The sequence below is a fragment of the Bufo gargarizans genome, chromosome 2 (genome assembly GCF_014858855.1).
Source record: "Bufo gargarizans isolate SCDJY-AF-19 chromosome 2, ASM1485885v1, whole genome shotgun sequence".
In the NCBI taxonomy this organism is placed as follows: domain Eukaryota; kingdom Metazoa; phylum Chordata; class Amphibia; order Anura; family Bufonidae; genus Bufo; species Bufo gargarizans.
Window position 1 is genome coordinate 188,608,970 of NC_058081.1, and position 22,010 is coordinate 188,630,979.

Consider the following 22,010-nt stretch of genomic DNA (forward strand, 5'->3'; position numbering starts at 1 on the left):
AAGAAGGCTCCAGGCCCCCCTAGAAAGTTGAGCAGGTTCCAGGACAGTCTCCTAAAGAGGATTCAGCTACTAGATTGGTTTGCCACCAGTGCAGAACCTGTTCAGGAATGGGAGCGGGCAGGTGTGACTGCATCCACATGCACAGTGAGGCAAAGGCTTTTGGAGGGTGGTCTGGTGTTAAGGGCAGCAAAGAAACGATTTATCTCCAAGAACAACCTCAAGGACAGACTGGCATTCTGCAACAAATACAGGGATTGGACTGCAGAGGACTGGGGTAAAGTTATTCTCTTTGATAAAGCCCTTTCAGACTGTTTGGGACATATGGAAAGATGAATGTCTGGAGAAGAAAAGGTGAGCACTACCATGAGTCCTGTATCATGCCAACAGTAAAGCACTCTGAGAATAATCATGTGTGGGGTTACTTTTCATCCAAGGGAGTGGGCTCACTCACAATTTTGTCCAAGAACGTTATAAAAAAAAATCGTCCAAGAGCAACTTTTCCCGATGGACAAGGAGCAATTTATTGAAGAATAATGCTTTCTCCAACATGATGTAGCACCATGCCACAAGGCAAAAGTGGTAACTAAGAGGCTTGGTGAACTAAACATTGACATTTTGGGTCCAAAGTCAGGACACTCCCCAGATCTTTTTCCTATTGAGAACTTGTGGCCAGTCCTCAAAATATGAGTGGACAAACAAAAACATAGAAATTGCCTTAAACTCCAAGCACTAATTAGGCAAGAATGGTTGAGCATCAGTCAAGATGTGGCCCAGAAGCTGATATCCAGCATGCCAGGGAAAATAAAGAAGTCTTGAAAAAGAAGGGTCAACACTAAGTACTGAGACTTTTATTAACATATACATTAAATGTATAAAATGTTAAAAACCTCCTGAAATGCTTACAAAATTGTAAGTCAAAAAATCTAAAACGCTGAAGCAAACTTTGTGAAAGCCAACATTTGCGTCATTTCTGTGACCTTGATTCTGAAATAACCTTGCTAATAAAATCCAGAATTGCTCACCTACATGACTTTAGGATCTTAAGACCCTCTTAAACAGGCAACGATCAGGCGAGTGAACCTTTGCTTCAGATCACTGGTGTACAGATGTCCACCAATCAGCCAGCAATTGAGTAAGCGCTAATTTATCAGCAGAACATCTCAAATGCAAACTATATATGGACATACAAGCATACAAACATACACTACAATCATCTGCTATTAAAGAGGACCTGTCGTCTCTTCAGTAACTACATGCATATCCCATGTAATAATTCTGGAGAATCTTATTATGACTATGCTGTGTCATTCCTTTACTAGTCTTGCTAGAAGTTATGAATTAATTGCTACCGGTTTGCAGATTAGTATTACTGATACTAGCTAATCAGTGCTGTCAGTGTCAGACCTCTCCAACTGGTAACATCCATGTGGACCTTCACTAAGTATCTAGCAATTCATTCAAAACTTCTAGCAGGCATACTAAAAAGGAAAGGCATCAAGTGTTGTCAATTCTCTAAAGGTATGAAAACTGTATTCTGTAAAATGCAATTACAAGACACAAAAAGATGATGATTGAGCAAAATGTTTGGTGGTGCAACAATCTGCTGTAGATCTACAAGCTAAAGAATACTAAAGAAAGGTGTTAGTTTCCTGTCCTCAAAAGATCACCAAAATATATTTGCAAAGAAGCTCAACATTTAGCATTTTACATTTTGTATAGTTAGTATGGCACTATTGTATTTAATTTATTATTAGTGTTTGCAGAGTGCTGTTGCATTGTTTGTTTTTGCTTTTATGCTTCCAGCCATGGCAATGTGCACATGGGATGTGCTGACCTATGAATGTTTGAAGCAGTTTGACAAATTTTCAGCATGCAGCTCGAAAGAATGACAAAACTAAACTGTGCAGTCATTTTTATGCAGTTGGACTTCTCTCTAGTTCTTTAAAAAGTTCTAATTTTGTTGCCTTCTGTAAAAGGCCCCTTACAGGGGTCGACACAGCAGGCAATTATACGAAATGAACCACACATTCTGGGTAATTGCTTGCAAGAGGAGGTCAGCAATGAATCTACAAAGTAACCTTGTCTCCTCTGCATAGGGACGAGTGATCGCTAATCCCAGTAGAGAAGCATTGTGTTTGGGCAGTAGATCCCAGTTTACACAGGACAATGTGCTGCTCAGAAACGATGCGATGACATCAGCAATGCGGTGTTGCATGGTGATCAGCAGCACCTTTACACAGGGCAGCTAACGAGAACGAGTTTCTAGGAACGCTCATTCCTCATAATTGCTACAATTGTTGGCCTGTGTTAAAGCGGCTGTGTCACCAGGGCCTATTAAGCAAGACATAGTGGCTGGAATCATCAAGCTGATTAAAACCATCAGCATTGTATTCATATGCAAATTAGACGTTGAAGCACCAGGTGGTGGGGCTGAACCCTTTGAGCACTGCTTTGTAACACCCGCTGTGCTCTGTACAGTCCCTTCTTCCAATGATTGACAAGGCTAGACATGCTGAGGGCAGAGCTGTGTCCTGGCATGTAGCTATCATATACTCAATGCTCTATAGCTTCACCACACTGAGATCTGCTCAGCAAACTAATATTACTGTTTTATTCATATTCAGCTTATAAAGTACAGAAAAAATATATGCATCTCTGTGGTAATGCTATAGCTTTGTAGAGATCCCAGGTTTAAATAATGGGAGAGACTTCCAGTTTTTTTTTTCTTCCACATTTAACCTATAATAAAAGTCTATATCCTTATCATATTGAGAATAATGTTTTTAGGCTTAAAAAGCTAAGAAATATTGTGGTTTTCTTTATAATCATATATTGTGTTTGAATAAACTAGTAATAGTTTTCAGGCTTCTAAGCAAAAAATAAATACATAAAACATTCGCAATACAGTAAAGTCTTCTATTGTTATTATATGGTTCTATATTATTTATTGTAGTATAGCCTTTTATTATTGGTTAATTAAAACTAATTACATAAAAACAATGTACCAATGTAAGAAAAAAAATATTTTGATTGGGTTTTGAACTAATGGTGGTCTGTGGATGGCACTGTCATGGTGGTCTGTGGATGGGGGGGGGGGGGGGGGAAATGACACATATATAGCATCTTATCTAATGTGTCATCCACAGATCCCCCATAACAGGGTCCCTGTGTAGTGAATGGGGGCCGGCATCTGGTTTTGTAATGGCAGCAGGGCCCGGTGCAGTCACTTTATTCTACTTCACCGGGCCCCGCTCACAGTAGTATCATCATATCTAAGGCTACTTTCACACTGGCGTTTCTGGGTCCGCTCGTGAAATCCGTTTCAGGGCTCTCACAAGCGCCCCAATGCTTTCTGAATGGATAAGGATCCGTTCAGAAACCATCAGTTTGCCTCCGTTCAGCCTCCATTCCGCTCTGGAGGCGGACACCAAAACACTGCCTGCAGCGTTTTGATGTCCGTCTGACGAAACTGAGCCAAACGGATGCGTCCTGACTTACAATGCAAGTCAATAGGGACGGATCAGTTTTCACTGACACAATTCGGTGCAATTGAAAACCATACAATTTTTTTTTTTTGTTCATGGTAATGCAAACGGATCCGTTCTGAATGGATACAAGCGTTTGCATTATAGGTGCAGATCCGTCTGTGCAGATACCAGACGGATCCGCACCTAACGCAGGTGTGAAAGTAGCCTAACTTGTAGGTATTGTTAAACTATTCAAATATCATCTGAAATCCAGCGCTTTACTTACTACTAACTTCGAAGCAGCCAGGAGCGTGACTCATTACGTCACGCACCTGCGCTGCCTGCTTCATTTTTAAATTGGGCAGAGCAGGTGCGTGACATAGTGAGTTACGCTGCCGCCCGCCCGGCCTCCTGACTGCTACGAAGTTAGTAGAAAGTAAAGCGCTGGATTTCAGAGGATATTTGAATAGTTTAACAATACCTACAAGTTACCGTATTTATCGGCGTATAACACGCACTTTTTCCCCCTGAAAATAGGGGGCAAATGATGTATGCGTGTTATACGCCGATTAGGGCTGAAACGTGTCCTCCGGAGGCCAGAGAGGCAGGACTGAGCCGGCCGGCACAGCGGAGGGAGGAGGAAGGAGTCCCTCCCTCCCCACTGTGCGCGGCTGCCGCTGAAGACCAACGAGGACAGAGTAGGAGGAGGAGGGGAGGGACTGTGGCCACTGCGCCACCAATGAATGTGCCGGCCATATCCCACAGGGCCCCCCTCCTCCCCCCATCATTGGTGGCAGTTTGCAGTTCCTATCGGAGCCCCAGCAGTGTAATGCTGGGGCTCCGATCGCTTACCATGGCAGCCAGGAGTCACGCTACTGAAGTCCTGGCTGCCATGGTATGTTAGTGAGCAGAGAGCAGCGCATTATACTCACGTGCGCTGTGGCCGCCGGTCGCTCCTTCTTCTGTCTGTGCGGCGGATTGCTAATGCTTATAGCATTAGCAATGCGCCGCACAGACCTATGAGAAGGAGCGACCGGCGGCCACAGCGCACGTGAGTACAATGCGCTGCTCTCTGCTCACTAACATACCATGGCAGCCAGGACTTCAGTAGCGTGACTCCTGGCTGCCATGGTAAGCGATCGGAGCCCCAGCATTACACTGCTGGGGCTCCGATAGGAACTGACACTGCCACCAATGATGGGGGGGGGGGGGGGGGGGGGGGAGGGGGACCCTGTGGCCACTGCCACCAATGATTAATACTGGGAAGGGGGGGGGGGGGGAGGGGTTTGCGTTACCAGAGGGGGCAGATCAGAGGCTTTATTTGAAATTTAATTTTTTTTCCTGAAATTTCCCTCTAAAATGAAGGTGCGTGTTATACGCCGATAAATACGGTAAGTATGATGATACTACTGTGAGCGGGGCCCGGTGTAGTATAATACAGTGACCGCACCGGGCCCCGCTGCCATTACAGAACCAGATGCCGCCCCATAAGACGCACTGCTATTCCCTTCCCCCACACACACTTTGTGCATCTTATAGGGCAAAAAATACGGTAAGTCGCTCCCAGGATTGAAACTTGGGATCTCTACATGCAAAGCAATACACTTCTAGCCATAGCATTACCCCATAGAGATGCATGTTTTTTTCTATGCTTATAAGCTAACACATATTACTGGCGTCTATAATCGTATATTGTGCTTGTAAGCAGTAATATGTTTATTAGCTTTCTAAGCAGGTCTCAGTGTGGTTAAGCTATAGTACGTAGTGTATAGGATATGTAGATAGGACACAGTTCTTCCCTCAGCCTGTCTAGCCATGTCAATCAAAGCAGTACTCAAAGGATTCCGCCACACCTCCTGGTGTTCAAACTTCATTTGCATATAAACTAAAAACGCAGATATCTCTGCATACAAACAAAAGAAAGGCATTTTTTTAAATCAGCAAGATGAGCCCTACCAGCCAGGATGTCTGGTTCAATAGAGTTGATCCTGGTGACAGAGCTGCTTTCAAGTGCTCTGACCCTCCTATGGAATAATTTTTAAAGCAATTTCGCTAAAAGAATTTTTTTCTCCCCTCTATGTGGGAGTACCAAGTAGCCACAATAGGCAAATACAAATGTTCAGTGGCAAATTTAATGGAAGAAATAAAAAAAGGATCACTACTCAATACGTTAAGCTATTATTTCTAACAAAACACTGTAAATTGTGCAAAGCATACTGCCTTTGAATGAAACTGAACAGTTAGTTTGCAGGCAAGCAATTGTAGAGCAACACCAGAGAAATTATACTTACCAAGCTCCTGCTGTATTGTGTGTCTGCAAAAATGACACAGCAAGTCTGGATAAATGTCAGGAAGCTGTTTAAGGGCAAGTAGTTTTAACATGCGGGAAGGGCAGTCTTTCAGCTTGGTCTCTCTGAGGAGTTTTTCTTCAGATAAAGTAGTGGGCCGCAGTTCTACTTTGTGCTTCTGCAAAACTCTATCAACAGCAGGACCCGGCAACTCTGGAAACAAGACTTCCTTAACTAGATGGATAGGAATAAAGATTGCACCTGCTCGTATGACATGAGGAAAAGGGCATTTCCGAGTAAACATGAAAGTTTCCAACTGGGATAGCAGCTTATGAAGACGTAAACGAACCCCATCAAAAGCAAGCCATATGTCTTCTCCGGGCAAATCTGAGGATGGATCATTTGATCTAAAATTATTCTTATTCTTCCCTGGCATCTTGCTCATCTCTTCCTCCTTGGTTTTTGATAGCCAGTCCTCAAGCAAGCTGAAATGAGATCTAGCAACAGAACTAGTGATAGCTCTGTGCACAGAGCGGTGAAGTTCAGAGAACTGGTGACCAGAACTACTTCGAGAAGGTTCATTTACACTTGCCAAAGACACATTAGCTTCCCCTAGAGCTGGAGAGGATTCAGGAGCACTAGGAGGCAGAGACTGCACTGTATCAGATGGAAATGGATTAGACACATTTTGGGAAACAGAGTCAGTACTGGCCCTACAGGGCTCCTCCTCAGACGAAGATAACTTCTTCATTTTGTACTTCCGAAACATGAATGATTTTGAACTGTGAAATCCGTTACTTTCATTTTCTGAACCCGAGGGTGAAGACAATGATTGGCTTGATTCAAGGGGTTTCCTTGAATTTTGCACAGGTCTCTTTATAGATGGTGGTTGGGAGGTATGCAGTGCTATACTATTAGTGAAGTAAATAGTAGGAGAAGCAAGCATAACAGGCACAATGGTGGTTTGAGTTTGCATAGTATTCACAAAGACTGAAAAATTTGAGTGACTGGGATGTTGTACTAAAGTATGAGCAGGTAAAGTCTGTAAGGTCTGACTTGAAAGGTCTTGTTGTCGAAAGTTTTTAGAAGAACATTTATCCTGAGGTTGGTGGGGCAGACCTTTGTTGGAATGCGATTTACCACTGCCCTGAATGTTATGGGAACTGCTCTTAAAGACTTGAGAGAGGTGATTCTTCTCAAGTTGGTGTGTTAAGCATTCAGTCATCTGAGATGGGGGATTGTTTTGATTCTGACTGGGCAATCTCTTAGTATCTTGGGGATGGCCAACTTCCTGATTTCGATTGGACGATCTTTTGTGGGCCAAAGACATGGAGTTTTCCTGTGCATTGTTCTTTTGCGTTTCTGTAGCTACAGACTGGCAATATTCCTGAACCTGCCAAGAAAAGGTCTTTGGGGACTGAGAAATATTTTTCTGCCTCTGGCAGATTAACTTTTCACTTGACAGTCTTTTCTCTTGGCCCGAGGACAGTCTGTCATAGGAGACAGGTGAGCAATTATTTTCACTTGACTCAAGCATTTTGCTAGATGCTTGAGAGGAAAAGCTTTTCTGATCAAAGGTGTACATTTGACTAGTGTCTGAAAACATTTTACTCTCTGTACCCTGTATCTGTTTTTCAGCTTTACCCAGGCAATTTTCTGCAGCAATAGTGTGCAGAGTACCCTTGTCCTGGCAAGAAGAATCAGGCTGGCCACAAGAAGAGGAACCAGTTTGAGGTAACTTTTTCAAACTTAGGTCTAGAACACCAAATTCCACATCTGTATTTTGCATAGAGACTACATCTTCACCAGTTTGCACAGTCTCTTTATTTCGATTTTTTTCAACATTTTCATCATTGACTACGCTAGCAATACCAGAATTTCCTTCAAGTTTTTCTGTCCTGCCTTCAGTAAGTGGAGCCTCTAAGAAAGCTGAGGCAAAAGCTATGTTTTCCACTTCAGATTCCTGATTGGTAGCAAAAGGATGTGGTGCTTTTCCTTCCAAATAAGCACGGTACGGGGCAAGGCTAAACACATCATTAATAACTGGCATTGGTGGGGATTTTGGATTATCAAAACACACATCCTCACTGATAGATGCAGATTTCGGGTCAGCAATATCAACCATATTGCTACCTGAAAGTTCACAGTTTGGGGGCAATAATGTAGCTGCATCATATCTTGATCTCACATTGTTATGATTCATTTGATATTGGCTGTCAACTCTGGATACAGAGGGTCTAGGTACAGTTGATTCTGCATGTTTGAGATGTACATTTGATACACTGCTATGACTTTCTGTAGTGTTTTCTACTGTTTGAGTGCCTGTAACCCGACGGTCTTCAAAAGCGTGGATTGAGCTATACAGTGAAGAGGTTTCTAACGCAATTGAATGCCTACTGGCATGATGGCCAGAAATAAATTCATGACTGGAGACAATTGGGGTTGCACTAGAACTGCTACCCTGTTGATCAAAACTGGCATGTGCACTCTGTTCTTGATAGGCAGACCTTTCTTGCAAACTCCTATTTGTTGGGGATGAGTCAAACTGTGGCTTGTCTGCTCTGCTAGACATCACACATACATATCTATTCATCTGACCAGAGCACACTGGGATATCTGTAATTGTCTTGTGTGTACTTGGGTTTCCTTGGAAAGGTCTCTCACTTGGTTGTAGAGTTCTATCATGGTGAGGTGTTTGAGATCTTAGCTCTGAATTCACATAGCCGGAGTGCATACGATTCTCTCGCTGTGGATAAATTGAACTCCCCCTTAAACTTTGTGGTGATTCTCTCAAGTCTGTACTGCAAGATAATTCTGTGGATCTATGATGGATACTGTCTGTTGCATTACTGTTAAAATTCTTTGAATATGAATTGCCCAGTCGATGGTCAAGGCTACCTTGGTAGGCACTAGGTTTATTATTACTATGTTTTGGAGAGGGCGTGGTGAAGGCAGAACTTCTTTGTCGTCCTAAAGGTACATTGCTTTCAGCGTACAGAAGATGGACATTTTGTTGAGCGACAGAGTGATGGGCATCTGTGAAAATGTCTTTTTGGGGATATGCTGAAGAAACACCTACTGAACGACTTGTATCAGCTCTGTGTCTATAAACATAGTTTTGCTCCTGTAAGCCCTGAGACATGGACGATGGGCTCCCAGCTACCTCAGGGTAAGTGGTTGGGGTGGAGAAATGTTTTTTTGTCCCAGAGTCATGTAATGGAGAAGATGGTTGGGCAAATCTTGCAGAAGTCCATTCCACAGCAGGTGGACATAGGGGTTGAGAAGACAGAGATTGAAAACCTCTTGTACCATATGCTGCATCCATAAAATTACTTTGACTCCTGTAAACAGGCCTGGGCATTGCAATTGAAGGGCATGCACGTGGACATGCCATATGGTAACCACGTACTGGGGAACTGTGATGAACTGGAACCTGATTACTTGAATTATCTGACAGCTGCAATGGATTATGCGGTCGTTCGACATGTGGTCTTTGATGCTTCACTGATGCTTCCCTAGTTTGCAGATGCTCATTTTGTACACTGTCTGTATATTGCATATATGCAGCTGTAGTGCTCCAGGGATTAAATGATCCATGGCCATCAGTATTAGGCATAGAATAGGCCATGAAGTTCTGACATGTCTGCAAATCCTGTGCAGATGCAAGCCCAAAACAAGCTGCAGAACGCTGTGAAGCCAACTCCAAACGGGCTAACTTATTGTGCATCACATGATCCATGCTGCCAAAGTGTCTTTTTCCAGCCATTTCAAATACAAGTGGATATTTTTTTTCAAGTCCTGCTTGTGGGTTAACTCTTTACCTGTAAAAGTGAAAATAAATACTGTTGTAAAAAGACATTCCCAAAAATTATTAACGACTAAGCAAGTTGTATAATATTACTATGGAATTATTAGGCAGGAAAATAATACCCCTCATTAAGACTACCGTTTTAGATGACTGTCTTAATCCCACTTGAACTGGTGGTGGATGCGTCGAAGTTACATACAGAGAATGTCCTCTACGTAACTTGGGCGCATCCACCGGCAGCCTAAATCTATGCCAGCTCCCTTGGTTGCATATATTTAGACCATTTTCTAAGTCTAAAATAGGCGTAGAAAATGATAAACGAGATGGGAAGGCCAGCCCACCCCTTCCCCTTTTTTAGACCTTCTGCGAGCAGGAATAAATGTTGTATATCGGTTAGTAAATGACCCCCACCGTTTGCATTTTTTTTTTTAAAAGGGAGCAGAGTACATTGGCAAAAATCTTTGATAAGAAAAAACAAAACAAGAAAAGCTGCTTTGAAATACAGAAAACTACGAGCTAACAAACCACTTATACTGCAACATCATCTTAAGCTCTTTGTCCCCTGTTTAAGCCCAATTCACACGTCAGTGTTCCACGGACGCGTGCTGTACGTCTTCTCCACGGACATCGCACATACCCATTCATTTTAATGTGTGTATTCACATATATGTGTTTTAGCACAGTATATTTCTTTAGCACGGATGCATGATCCATTTTGTATGTGTTAACGGATCCATGACGACCATTTAATAATCTATGGGTCAGTGAAAACCATGGATGCAACATGGATACCATCCCTGTTTCACGGATCTTTAAGAAGATATGCTTGAAATTATTTTTATTTAAATCTGATTTTTTTTTTTATATAAAATGCATTTTGAGGAAAATATATTACCATCCAAAGGTTATTCTATCATGAAATAAAAATGTGTTTTTTAATTATGTAGAATAATCTTCCAGAGGTTTTTGTAAAATTATTGGGCAGTTTCTCTGCCTACAAGTTATCACAGATGCTTGAATTTGACTCAGCAGAGATCACACGCCTCTTCACAGCAAAAATGTTATAACATGAACAGTTGAGAAAAATACCTTAATCCTAACTTCTACAAACCTATGAATACAGAATCAACCTAATCAAACTAATATGAAAAGTTGTTATTCTAAAAATCTTCATCTACTTGCATATTATAAGTTATACCAGCAAGAATTAGTTTAGTTTATGTAGAAAACTATGATTTAAATCAAGTCTTACTGACTAGTGATTTAAATCAGTTTGATTTAAATCAATCCACCCTGAAATAAACAGATGAGTTGTATTACAGATACGCCCAAAACGCGAGTGTGAAAGTCGCCTTAGGGTGAATAGGACTTTACACTCTCCCTGCTGCCCTGTGCTTTGACACCCCCCCCCCATCCCATGTAATTGACCAATAAATTACTGGCAGGTTCTGAAACATGAACCAATGTATAAAGGTATAAAACAAAAAGGGTTCATATTTTCCAAGGACAGTCAGCTTACCATGGCAGCCAGGGTTTCAGCAGTGTCCTGGCTGCCATGGTAACCGACCGGAGCCCAGCAATTACACTGCTGGGGCTCCGATGGGAACTGCCACCAAAGAGGAGGGGGGAGGGGACACTGTGGTCACTGCCACCAATGACTTTAATACTGGGGGGGGGGGGGGGGGGGGTTGGGGGGTGCACTGCACTGTGCTACACCTGAGGGGTTAACTGCCGCGGATCGCAGCTTTCTGTCATAGAGGTCAGTTGCCGGGGCTATACGATTCTGCAGCCGGCACCCGCCTCCTGTATTTGAATTCATGGGCGAGTTATCTTCATTGGTAGCGCAGTAGCCACAGCCCCTCCCCTCTGTCTTCGATAATTCGATACCTGGTGCAACCCTAACTGGTCACAAATGGATTAAACTTTGTGTGTGTGCTGGACCATGCGGCCCGAGCAGTGGGAGTTCGTCTCTTGGCTAGTACAAAGACTGAAAAGTGGCACCCAAGACTGGATCCCCTCACCTTCAAAGAACATCATGGGCTTCTATTTTCACAAATTGACCCACCCATCCCCATCCCATGTAATTGACTAATAAATTACTGGCAGGTTCTGAAACATGAACCAATGTATGAAGGCATAACACAATAAGGGTTCATATTTTCCAAGGTCAGTCAACGTTGAATGTTAATTGGTCGCCCTCTCACCCTCAGGGGCACAGAAGGCTGGCAAGTGTTTAGTCTTCTGTGATCTTCTCCCTTTTATTTTAGCATTTTATTTTAAGGTTTGTCATTTTATTTTGTCTCCTTTTTCATATTTTGGAAATCCCTGTACCTTTCTGTATTAAAGCTTTAAAACATTACTGTTCAGTCCTTGCAGCTCTAATAACCTATAGATGTTTGAAGAGTGCCAGCGGACTTGGCATCTTGTAAGGCTACTTTCACACTCGTTTTTGGTGCGGATCCATCAAGGATCTACACAAACTAATCCATTCAGATAATACAACTGTCTGCATCCGTTCAGAATTGATCAGTTTATATCATCTTTAAAATACCCAAGACGGATCCGTCTTGAACACCATTGAAAGTCAATGGAGGATGGATCTGTTTTCTATTGTGCTAGATTATGTCATAGAAAAATCCATCCCTATTGACTTACATTGTGTGTTGGAATGGATCCGTTTGGCTCAGTTTCATCAGATGGGCACCAAAGCGCTGAAAGCAGCATTTCGGTGTCCGCCTCCAAAGCGGAACGGAGGCAAACTGGTGCATTCTGAGCGGATACTTTTCTTTTTGCATTAGGGCAGTGATGGGCTAACTGTGGCTCCCCAGCTGTTTTAAAACTACAAATCCCATCATGCCCTGCTGTAGGCTGATAGCTGTAGGCAGACTGGGCATACTGGGAGTTGTAGTTCTATAACAGCTGGAGAATACATCTCACAAACTGAAAGCCAAAATGCCAGCTTGAAAGTAGCCTTAGCTGTAACGGGTGCCAGCAGCGTCTATTTTGGAATGCGATTTATGCTCGATTTGCGGTCTGAAGTTGAAGGTGGTTGCAGGATTGAGCGAGTGGAAACAAATCAACCCCTTGCAGTAACACATTACATAATGGGACAGTACATACACAACTGTCCCATTACAACAACTTATCCACAGGAGAGGGGATAAGTGTCTGATCAGCAAGGGTCCAATTTCTGGCACCCCCTGTCGATCACTAGGATGCCGCTGCCCCTGACCCCAACCCCCCGGCTTGAAACAAGCAATGGATGCACAAGTGTGATGCCGCTCCGTTCAACTTCTGAATTATGGCAAAACCAAACAATTGCCTATGATTTGTATCAAACATTCATGGGCAATTATTTTATGAATTACATTGGTGAACTATTTATAATTTATGATAGGATTATTGGTTTATTTATTAGAAGTTAAAGCCCATTCTTCCTATCCTTTGAACTGAACACTACATGCAAGTGGAAGGGTATGGTTTACAGTGTACAGTGGCCACTTTGCTTATAAAGTCGGCTCCAATATGTGGATAGTAAAGAAACGTTATACACTCACGTATGACATCCTAGGGGTATACAGGACACTGGGCAAATGAGCCTACAAGGGGCTACAAGACCAGCATCTTAGATAACCCCAACTTACTACAGAAAGAAGGAACATATAGAAAGCGTACACGTTGTTAACAAAGTCGGCTGGCACACTTTCACAAGTCTGGATAGCAAAGATGCCCTCAGGATTTAAGGTTGGATCCCATGATAGTTTGGAATCAAAACAAAGTCTAATCTAGTCAAGGAAACAAAGACAAAGACTGAACGCAAAATGTCTGTAAAGAGCTGCGGAATATGTCAGCGCTATATAAGGGCATAAGATTAAAATAAGTACAGCCACGTAGGTGTTTTTATGTAACCCAAAAGAATACTGTTATAGCAAAATACACACCATACATGTAAATGCTCTGGAGAAAAATGGAGATAAATCTAAACTAGATTAGCAGGATTCCCGGTTCACATGGAACGATCATGCTGCATCCTACTAATTACAACCGCACTGATGGCTCTCTCTTCATTGGTAATGGCTGTAAAGTCTTTCAGGGTTACCAAATGAAGACAGAAGAAACAATGCAGGTGTAATTAGTTAATAAGATGCAACTATGGCTTGTACGGCAGCATGGTACTTGGCCACAGACGACTGCATCCCAAGCGCAGCACCCAAAAGGTATTTATAAAAAAAAAAAAAAAAAAAAAAAAACACCCTCGGACAATGGCTGCCATGGACGGGTGTGGCTTATACACACACAACAGTTGTTTGCTTGCGGATACCGGCCGTGTGCGTTCCACATTTTGCAGAACGGAATGGCCGGCCCATAATAGAACAGTCCTATACTTGTCTGTAAAGCAACAGGACAGGTTTTTTTTTTTTTTTTCCTCAGAGCGGCCATGGAACGCACAGAAATTTCTGTTTTTTGCGGCCCCATTCACGCGAACAGTTCCGCATAAAAAAATAAAATAAAAAAAATGAACGGACACAGACAAAAAATATGTTTCTGTGCATGAGCCCTAAGACATGGAGATAAAGCCCATTTTCATCTCAAGTTAAATGTGCAGAATCTTCACAGAGGTCAGGCCAAGTGTGCGGGCACCTCCTCACAGTGGCGTCAGGCGGGGAACTGTACAGAACACAAAGTTGCCTAATATGTTCTGCAGAGTTCTCGGTTGCTTCTATCACACTTCAGTGCCAGGCTTGTTGTCCTCTCTGTTACTGTCCTCTGATCTTCCTAATAGCTGAGCCCATATGCCAGGTTCAGAGACTGGCACAAATCTGTTATGCCATCTGCTCTAACCATGCACATAGCTGGATATTCAGCAGTGTGATGCAGGCCACCATCTTCCTGATGATTTACATTCTGAAGGGTCAGTGATCAGTGTATTCACAACCCACACTAATTCTGGTCATCAACACATGGCCTTTTCCACAACGCAACACAAACAGATGGAGTGAGTGGGGGAACAGCCCCGATGCCTGTGATAGAGAAGTGAATATCATTCAGTTTTCCTTACTCAGCTTCTGCTCAAAAGAACAGAAGAAAATGGCTTCCACAGACAAAATGGCTCCCATATCTGGCTAGAGCTTCTGTTCACCTCAAGCAAGCAGCTTCAAGCAAACAAAGAAACAAAAGACTAACAACTTAACAACTTCACCCATCTGGCAAGGAAGGGGGGGGGGGGGGGAGACTTTCTCTCTGCACACGGATGTGGCAGAAAATAGATATATGTATCTATGCAGTGCTTTTGGCCAATAGTGAAGATATACGCCACCCTACATTCCCCCCACTTCTTCCTTTTCTATATTTGCAATAAAGTTGAGAAGTTACTTTGACCATACCCGAGTCAGTATGATTTCTTCTGCGCATGCACATATACCGGAAATACCATTTTAATTTGGAGCAACATAGCAAATCCTAATTGCCCTGTTTAGGGGGTGACTAAAACCCGTCTCTGCTGGGACCACCCAAGGGCAGACAGGAGGCTTAGTGATGTCTCACTGCTGCTTGACTTTATGGAGCTGCTAGGAAGCACTTGAGATCTAAGAACTAAGATATATGGGAATGAGTAGAATCAGCCTGGCAACACTACTGTCCATGTCCTAACCCTAACTGCAGGCCCAGATAGCCTGTATGAAGAGTGCAGAACTGTATACATCAGAAGTATGCAGAGACCCCCAGACCCTCCCCACTTAGTTGGTGCAGCTCTGAATCCGTTTCCAGCTACCCTCAGCTCTGGATACAGAAACCAAGGAGCTAGAAGCCTGCATTAAACATGTATGGATTGAAGGAAGAGCTATTTCACCGGTAGCAGTGGCCAAGATACAGGAGAAACAATGGACTTCAGGCACAAAATATATGAGACAATGTTCATAGTGGTGAATTGCCCTATTAATACAGGGAAGGTTGTCTATAATGGAAGGTACACTTTAAAGAACGTTATGTGCTGTGTTGAAAGAAACTGTAACTTATCCACACAAAGAATGTGACATGTCCTCTGACAACCACGAGCATGCAAGGCCTTGAATGTTCTCTTCGTGTCTAATAAGGCGTCCAATATCTCCAACTGTGGGGGCCAAAGTTGTACTCACTTACATCCCGAGATCCAAGCTGAGGTCTATGTGGTGAGAATTATCCATGATAATTAGGGCTCAGACAGCCGTAGTGTTTACCAGCCGCGTGTCCGCATTTTGTGGACCACACATGGCCGGCACACTACGATAGAAATGACTATTCTTGTCTGCAAGAATAGGACTTCCTCTATCTTTTTTTGCAGGGCTGTGTAACGGAACTACGGATGCAGACAGCACACAGTGTTCTGTCCACATTTTTTGTGGCCCCACTGAAATGAATTGGTCCGAAAAATTGCAGAACGGATGCAGACCCATTCATATAATCGTCTGAATGAGCCCTTACTGTCTCACTTCACTGCTGGATTCACATCTACACTGCTGTATAGTATTTTCAACTATTGCTTCTGCTTCTGAGGGTGTGCTACAGAGGGCAGCTAAGAAGGGTCCCCTGTTTTTTCATGTTTAGTGTACAGGCAGACATGATACTAGCTACCTCCACCTTCTAACTCAAACTAAATATTACAGATTGCACAGGGAAATACTGCCAGATGCAAGTCATATAATGACCAAAAATACTGCCATTTCTTATGTACACCCACATGGCAACTTATTTAGAAAAATTACCCGAAACGAAAATTGTACAGTAAGACATGTGGCCATGTGAGACTTCCAGAGCAAGGCAGCAGGCATCTGACTGGGAAACCAGAATCTTTGGTTTTTAAATGAAATTTCTGGCCTAATGTCATCAGGGAGTCTCAGTACAAATAAATGCAATAACTTAAAGGGGTTGTCCGGGCTGAACCTGGATATATTCTTCATTATTTTCCTACATATGAGTGGAGCATTTCTAGCGCTGACGCCTTGCGCTGCATATCGCAGGGCAAGGTCTGTTTGTTGGGAGCCAGTGACATACCGGGCTTCTCCTCATCCTCACTATGCTAGGCACAGAGGTCACCGGCACAGCCGGAGCTGGGCACCTTTTCTTTTTGGAACAAAGGAGCCCTATAAGTGTGCATTGTGAAGGGACTGAAATAAGCTACTGTCAAAGAAGTCTGGCAGCAGTTTATATCCTGGGGACAACGGATGAGGCATACTAAACTCCATCAGCTGCCTTCATAAACATTAGTTGCGGGTGTGGACGCTAAAGGCAATGGGATGAGCACAACCGAAATAACTTTATTAACAAATACAGCAATGGTTACGGGTTTCCATACCGGATTGGTATCTGTCTCGGGCCACCAGATACAGAAGCAAATGTGAAATAGTACAGACAAAAGCATGACTAGCATATGACTGATATGTAAATTAATGGTAATGAAGAGGGCAGTGACGAACTGAATGTGTCAACATACCACAAAAGGTACATCAAAGTACATAAGGAGCCACCATGTACATAATAAACTATAGGACAAAGTGGCAGAGATAAAAGAAGAGAACCTTCATGTACATACTAATGGATGGATGTCATTCAGGGGCTGAAATGCAGGAGAAGAACAGAGGAGTTGCATGTACATTCAAGGTTGAGCTGCAGTACCAGGCACGGCCACTGGTAAACGGGTCACACCACTAGAGCAGAGACCCCTTCAGTCAGCTGACCGGTGAAGGAGCCAGAGGCTGCACCACCATCTATTGATGACCTACTCTAAGGATATCCCAGACAATCACTTCAAGACATCACCACCCTGAGCTAAGCATCCAAGTCATTGAATGGTCCCCTCTATACTCCCTGCTGCCTTAGGCTACATTCACACAACATCGAAAAAACTGATAAACAGTCAGTTTGTCGTGAACATTTTGTATCAGTGCGCGAATCCATTCTCTGGCCATCCGTTTTTAACAGACGATAGATAAGTGTACTCCTGCCTATATGGGCAATAAAACTGGGCCGATTTCAACGGGGTCTGTCTGGCCGTGAAAAATCGGACATGTCTAATGACTAGCACCATAGACCATAAAGGGGTTGTCTGGGTTCAGAGCTGAACCCGGACATATCCCCCTCCCCCACTTCCCTCTCAGCCCCTCTGACATGAGCATCAGAGCATTTCATGCTCCAATGCTCTCCCTTGCCATGCACTGAACCGCACAAGACAAGGGCTTTTTAATTTATTAGATCCGGTGATGTACCTGGTCTCTGCTAGGCAGAGGCTTCAGCCTAGCACTGTTGCTGATGGATGGGCTTTAGCGCTGCCCTAGCCCGCCCGCCCATAAGTGCTGGTGACAGTACCGGGAACACTGCTAGGCAGAATCCTCTGCCTAGCAGAAACCCGGTATGTCACCAGATCTAATGAAAAAGCCCTTGCCAAGGGAGAGTATCGGAGCATGAAATCTTCTGACGCTCATCTCACGGGCGGCCGAGTGTGGTGGAGAAGGGAATATCAGAAATGAACCTGGACATCCCCTTTAACTGATTCATGTGACAGCGGTTTCTCATGGAGTCGTAGTTTTTAGCCCCTAGTATACCTCCATGCTGCCCTTTGTCCCCCCCCCCATATTCTGAGCCAACCATTCCCATTGATAAATACATCTTTTCTTCCTAGGTCCGCATTGAGCCTCTGAGCTTGTGTTTGAGTCCTGAGATCCCCGCCAGCTTCACATCGCCCCAAACAGTTTTCTAAACTCTGCTTTCCCCTGCCTCCTCTGTAGGCTGGCGGGTAGGGTCATACGGCATCGATTACGCTACAACGTTTCCAAACTACCCCTCTGTTTCCTGACGGTGGCGCATATTTAAAGCTTTCAGTTTCCTTTGATCTCCTGTATAGGTGTCTATGCACATCAGCATTAGTAGGTAGCACAAATGCCTGTGTCTCCTTTTATTTCTGCCCCTTCATCCTTTGCATATGCTTTATTATGTAGATTGTGGCTTCTCATTTACTTTGATGTACCTTTTGTCACTGCTTATTTTGACACCTTCTGCTTATTTTACTGCGCACTTTATTACCACACATTTACATGCCAGTCACATGCTGATGACACTTTTTTTTTTTTTTAGGAACCACATAAGACACAGCATTTTCGAGCAGCCACCTCCAGGGGGAGCTCAGTGAAAAGAGATTTTAGCTTCCACTGCAGTCAATGGTAGCTGTTTACATTCACTGAGCTCCCCCTAGTGGTGGCTACAGAGAGATACACTGTATGAGGGACATAGACCTATAGATTTGAGGTAATTTTGCCAGTTGACTTGTATTAATACATTGAGAAATATACTGCTCAGAATGACAGCCATATATTTTTAAGCACCTATCGCACTTTTGCCTGGCATAGAAGTCAGATAACTTCTGCATAATTAAAAAACATGTAAATTCTTCAGTAATCAGGGGTGTTGTGCTCTGCATTCTGCATTACCTGGGATAGTAGAGGCACGCATACGGGAAACTGGGTGGCGGGGGTCTATACTATGTTACGATATGGGACCCTGTCAGATCTGTGTAGGCCCTTGGTCATTAGGCAAGCAAATAAACTTCTCTGAATATCCTAGAGATTATGGGAATACCCACCATAATGCATCCCTTCAGTTCAGGGGGTCAGCGTTAACATTTCATTTCCTTATAAATTGCGCTTACATGGTACTCAGGCGAAGGCAGTATTCTAAATCTCCTCGCATTGATTCTGCTGACAACCCACATGTCTTCATCTGCACAGACGGTATTGAGTATTTTCAGCACAGACAACATTCAGTTTGCATTTAAAAAAGCAGCGGCTCTATAAATATGGTACATGTCATAGGCCATTAGGGATTTAAAAATGAAGGGCCTGTCTTTATTCTGGCGGTTTGACCTCTGGGACTCTAGGCAATCAGTATTATAGAGGGATGCTGCCCCCTTCTTCCTTGTATACAGGCGTACATCTAGAGCCATAGTAAAGACCTATCCTACAAATCTAAGTACCATATTACCCCTCTGAAGTCACCTCTAACCCCTTAGTGACCACTAATACGCCTTTTTACACGCGGGGGGGGGGGGGGGGGGGTATTTTTTTTATTTTATGCACTTATATAGCACTACTATATTCCGCAGCGCTTTACAGTCATCAGCATCACACTGTCCCCAATGGGGCTCACAGTCTAAGGTCCCTATCAGTATGTCTTTGGAGTGTTGGAGGAAACCAGAGAACCCGGAGGAAATCCATGTAAACACGGGGAGAAGATACAAACTCCATGCAGATGTTGTCTTTGGTCGGATTCAAACCTAGGACCCCAGCGCTGCAAGTCAACAGTGCTAACCACTGAGCCACCAGGCTGCCCCTAAACTGCTGTCATTTGCTATCATTTCATGTTCCCAAAATGGTGCATTAAAAACTGGTGCAAAAAAATAAGACCTCATACAAGTACATTGATGAAAGAAAAAAAAAAAAGACAGCCCTAGTGCTGGGAGGAAGCCCCCCCCCCCCCCCCCATCACGTGCTGCACACATGTATACACACACTGATGTGGACAGCATGCCAGTGCTGGGCACCACTACTGGGTCCTGTGGGGGTCACACCCCATACACAGTAGGCTGCAGCATGGGGCTTCTCACAGACAGAACATGAAGACAGCTCTAGTGCTGGGAGGAAGCCCCCATCATGTGCTGCACACATGTATATACACACACTGATGTGGACAGCATGCCAGTGCTGGGCACCACTACTGGGTCCTGTGGGGGTCACACCCCATACACAGTAGGCTGCAGCATGGGGCTTCTCACAGACAGAACATGAAGACAGCCCTAGTGCTGGGAGGAAGCCCCCATCATGTGCTGCACACATGTATATACACACTGATGTGGACAGCATGCCAGTGGTGGGTACCACTAGTGGGTCCTGTGGGGGTCACACCCCATACACAGTAGGCTGCAGCATGGGGCTTCCCACAGACAGAACAGTACTCACATGGGGCGTGCGGGCTCCTCACAAGTCTCCCTCAGCTCCTCCACTCGATGCCAATGGCTGGGAAGCTTTCTCCTATATCCCGAGCAACGGGCGGCTGACTTCGTGCTGGTCGCCGGGGAACGTCTCATATTGTCCGGGCCACGAGTCACCACAACATCGCTGTGTACATCCCGCACGTTGTCACCCAGCAGAGCGACTGACTGTGAAGGGGAGGGCGCGGGCGGCTGGTGAGGGAGAGGGGGAGGGGCGCACATGTGGGGGAGGAAGAGGGAACGGCAAGACTCTGGGGAGATGCAGTGTGGATGGAGGCTCAGCCGGTGATTATGACATCCCCCTCAGGGCGCACTGCTTCAGACTACGTGCACAGAGCGCGTTTTCTTTGCGTATTTGCATGTATACAAATGTCCGTAGGGTGGGCTGGTGGCTGCTAAATGTACTCGCCCACATTGAATCCTGAAAGACCGCGGCATATCGGTCTGTCATCCGCCCCATTCACCGTCTAGGTGAAGCTGTGCGGTGCGGACACGCTTTTAAGACCTGGATTACCGTATGACACTAGTATAGAAAGTGCGAGACCCGTGACGGCAGTGGGCGCGGTTCTGGATGTAGTTGGGTCGTTCTCGGGACACGGTGTGTACTGTTCACACTGCGCGGTATTCACTCCAGAAAAGCTCCTGCGCCTTCAGTTCATTCTCCTGCCTATTTCTATGCATCAGACTAAATTCACTTTGGGGCTGGGCAGGAGCTTTATATATAATAAGGGGGTGATTTCTCAAAACTAGTGTAGTTGCCCCTAGCAACCAATCAGATTCCACCTTACATTTTCCAAAGGACTAAGGCTACTTTCACACTCGCGTTTTGGGCGGATCCGTCATGGGTCTCCAAAAACTGATCCGTTACAATAATACAACCGCATGCATCCGTCATGAACGGATCCGTTTGTATTATCTGTAACATAGCCAAGACGGATCCGCCATGAACTCCATTGAAAGTCAATGGGAAGCGGATCCGTTTTCTATTGTGTCAGTGAAAACGGATCTGTCCCCATTTACTTACATTGTGTGCCAGGACGGATCCGTTTGGCTCAGTTTCGTCAGACGGACAGAGCGGAATAGAGGCGGAACGGAGGCAAACTGATGCATTCTGAGCAGATCCTTTTCCATTCAGAATGCATTAGGGCAAAACTGATCCGTTTTGGACCGCTTGTGAGAGCCCTGAATGGATCTCAGAAACGGAAAGCCAAAACGCCAGTGTGAAAGTAGTCTAAGCCACCTTTCCTCTAAGCCAGTTTTCATAAATCTTCCCCTAATGCATCAGGTGGCTGCTATACTATTGCCTACATTTACTAATGTGCCTGCGCCGATAAAAAAGTGGTGCAATTTTCTGAATTTAGGGGGTAATTTATTTTAACCCCTCTGCACTGGGTTCCGTGTGACATAGTTTAAACTACGCCAGCTCCATTGCT

At 44.2% G+C, this 22,010-nt stretch overlaps 1 protein-coding gene across 4 annotated transcripts in view; it reads right to left on the bottom strand.

Annotated features, from left to right (window-relative positions):
* Positions 1-20,727, bottom strand: part of C2H15orf39 (chromosome 2 C15orf39 homolog) — a 28,794-nt gene extending 8,067 nt beyond the window's left edge. For all 4 annotated transcript variants that reach the window (XR_006387814.1, XM_044279778.1, XM_044279779.1 and 1 more), the window contains exons 1-2: positions 20,546-20,727; positions 5,759-9,576 (exon numbers count right to left, since the gene is read on the bottom strand). Coding sequence is in view for 3 of the 4 variants with exons in the window: in XM_044279778.1 (XP_044135713.1) it covers positions 5,759-9,521 (3,763 nt within the window). In the remaining variant the exon portion in view is untranslated. The remainder of the gene's footprint in view (positions 1-5,758; positions 9,577-20,545) is intronic.
* Between the last annotated feature and the right edge of the window lie 1,283 nt (positions 20,728-22,010).